The 2,866-nt window shown below is 39.4% G+C and overlaps 1 protein-coding gene across 1 annotated transcript; it reads right to left on the bottom strand.

The window, feature by feature from the left end:
* Window positions 1–32: 32 nt before the first annotated feature.
* PHALS_05117 (uncharacterized protein) lies at window positions 33–2,307 on the bottom strand (the record flags this gene model as incomplete). Its single annotated transcript, XM_024718786.1, has 6 exons — window positions 33–49; window positions 123–1,839; window positions 1,900–1,931; window positions 2,023–2,044; window positions 2,095–2,156; window positions 2,235–2,307. 6 exons carry the CDS (start codon window positions 2,305–2,307, stop codon window positions 33–35), a joined length of 1,923 nt encoding a protein of 640 aa, XP_024584150.1.
* Between the last annotated feature and the right edge of the window lie 559 nt (window positions 2,308–2,866).

Here is a 2,866-nt window from a genome sequence, read left to right as displayed (position 1 = left end):
GATTCGCCCTGATTTTCCAGGTTTCGACACAGCTACGGAGCTTCGAGAACTGACTGTGACTTCAGAACAAGTTTTATTTTCTTGAAAAGCTACATTTCCACCGTCGGATCTGTCGTTTATACCTTCATCCCTATTTTTTTCATCTTTCCTACCTTCTGGTTGCTGAATGATCACCTTATGTACTGATAATGTCATGGGAATAAATTCGTTTTGGTATTTGACCTCAAACGAATCGTTCGTTGTATGACACGGATTAACATTACAAAGCAAATTTCTGGCCAACGCTAGATCGCCCATGGTGATCAAGTCATTTCGTGAAAGCTTTGAATTTGATCCATTCGATGGTAGAGTATTTTCTGAGAAAACAATGAATTGGCTAGGAGTGTCTGGCTTTGAAGTAACATCAGCATTCAAGATTTGCTTCACGTTTCGATTCATTCGTTCAATCTCAGCTATTTTCGTTTGGTCGCATTGCTCCGTTTTTGGTTTGTTATTATCTTGAAATTGAGTATGTTTTGCTTCGGTTTTCTTGCTTTGCTTGATGCGTGTTTTATCACGACGTGGTCGTGCAGTATTTTGCGAGTGAATGTACTTCTTGCAATTTATAAGAAATCTTTTTGTACAACGAAATTTCGATTCACGGCGACTACAATTGCGATTAGAAAAGTGGACACGAGACAGTTTCCGTTTTCGAAAAAGCATCCCTCGGTTTGTAAGCTCTAAATTGGCTGATTTAGCTCCTGCTTTCTCAAAGGCTGGTGTTGTGCTCACTTTGGCCCCTTCCAAGATACTATTCTCGATTAAATCTGGAGTCTTGTTGCAATCAACTCTGAGGGTCAATTGATTTTGAGTTTTAAAGCCAATCTGTCGTATTTTTCGCAGCTTCAAGATCCGTTTGTGCTCTACTTGTTGTATAACATGCTGGTGACGCTTCCATACCACCTCATCCTGATTCACACTGTATTCCATTTGTAATAAATTATCATGACCACCCATCCCTCGACCTTCTTCAAGAAAAATCAGTTCATGATCAATCCAAGGACAGTGAGTAATGTGACTTGACTCGAAAGATTCTGTACAAGAATTTTGAACATCAGCTTCACTATTATTCTCCAAGCTGCACTTTGAATTGATTTCGTGCGATGTTTTCATTTCTATTTTACGCTGCGAAATGGAATTCGCATTTGCTACAGAAAACACAACATCAGCATTTTGTTTCTCAATGGCAAACATCTGACTGTTATGGTTGTGCCTCTCACACTTTGGGTTGTATTCGTCGTCTTTAGAACTTTGGGTTTTCCGCAATATCTGCTGATTAAATGCAGCACCATTCGTCTCACTTGTACTGGTACAACTTATTGTATTCGTTTGTGGTGCTTTATTTCTCGTAGCTGCATCGAAAGGACTTTCACTTTTGTCTGTTTTCTCTGGCGTCGATGCAGATAATAAATGTGGAATGGCGGGCATGACTGGCTTTGAATGTGGAACAGGTGGAGTAGCAATCAAACCTGCTCCTGTCGAAGGTAAATTCGGACATTTATTCAAGTCGGAAGTGATAGGCAAAGATGGCATGGCTTCTTTGACTGATTGAATCCTGTTGGAACCTGAAACGATTGAACTTTGAGAACCGATGCTTACAATTTCCGAATTGTTGTGTTTGCTGATATGAACATCACTCGTTACCCCTGTCAGTCGCAAACTTTTCGCTTCGTTGATTTTATGCATAAGACATTGAGCCAAGTTTAGTGATGATCCAATTCTTTGTACATTTTGGGTATCACTTCGAGATAAGGATTTCTCATCACTAAATTGGTTGGGGAGCATATGGGACAGGGTTATCTGAATCAGCTATCTAAGTCAGCCATTGAAAATGCAATCGAAGAAATCATTAATTCGTACATGCTTCCGAAAGCGTGACAATGGGCTTTCAGCTAGTCGAGTAGCAACATCAGATGTTGTACCAGAATTTTTTTCGTCATTGACACACCGACAACCATGTAAATTAGGTGGAATGGTACTTACTTGCCGCTTTTCGCTCATAAGGCTTGCTTTGTCCAACGTCATTTCATTTGGTAAGATATTCATTCTTAATACCTGATTGTCAACCGATTTTGCATCGTTATCATTTGCGAGATACGCTTGCAAAGCTGCAGTTGCTACCAACGGAGTTGTCACATTAGACTTGACATCTTTGATTTCACTTTTCTGCTTTTTAAGCTCCTGGGGCGACTTACAAAAATTTGGCCTTCGAACACTTTGACTCAGTTCAAGTCTCCGTTGACGCTCTTCGAGAGCGCTTTCCTTCATATTTGAGGTTTTGAGTTTGAGAGTGAAGAGACGCGAGAAACTAGTAACTTTCCAAACAACAAAAGTAATTTTCTGCGCCAGACAAACCATGCTAAATGTTTTTGGCCAAAACTATACATAATGAAATATAGGCTATTCTACAAACGATGAATGAATTGGGGCATTGCGGCTAATTGCTTTTGGAAGCAGTGGAAGCCAACTTTATAATGCAATCACTCAATAATAGCTAACACTGAAACGTGAGTTCGCACTTTAATGTAATATTCCGCAATCTCGTTCCAATATTCTTCCTTTGATGAGGTTCAATCCAGTTCCAATTCTGATTGAAATCTTCAACAACAAATCCATGCTAAGCTAATTTTTGGCTTTCAAAACGCAAGTTTACGAAGGTTATCGATACAAACGAGCAAGTGTTTTCGCATTTCAGCTCTTGCTATTTCTGCCTGTTCAAATGCTATACCAAAAATCCATAGGGAGCTATATAGAGAGTCTCTCAGGTAATATAGTACTTTTGCTTTTAGTTGTTTTTGAGAGTGATATATTGTGTTCTATTATTCCA

Source organism: Plasmopara halstedii (genome assembly GCF_900000015.1).
Source record: "Plasmopara halstedii genome assembly, contig: Scaffold_2881, whole genome shotgun sequence".
In the NCBI taxonomy this organism is placed as follows: Eukaryota; Oomycota; class Peronosporomycetes; order Peronosporales; family Peronosporaceae; genus Plasmopara; species Plasmopara halstedii.
Note: the sequence above shows the minus strand (reverse complement) of the source record. Positions and strands in the feature narration are given on the sequence as shown.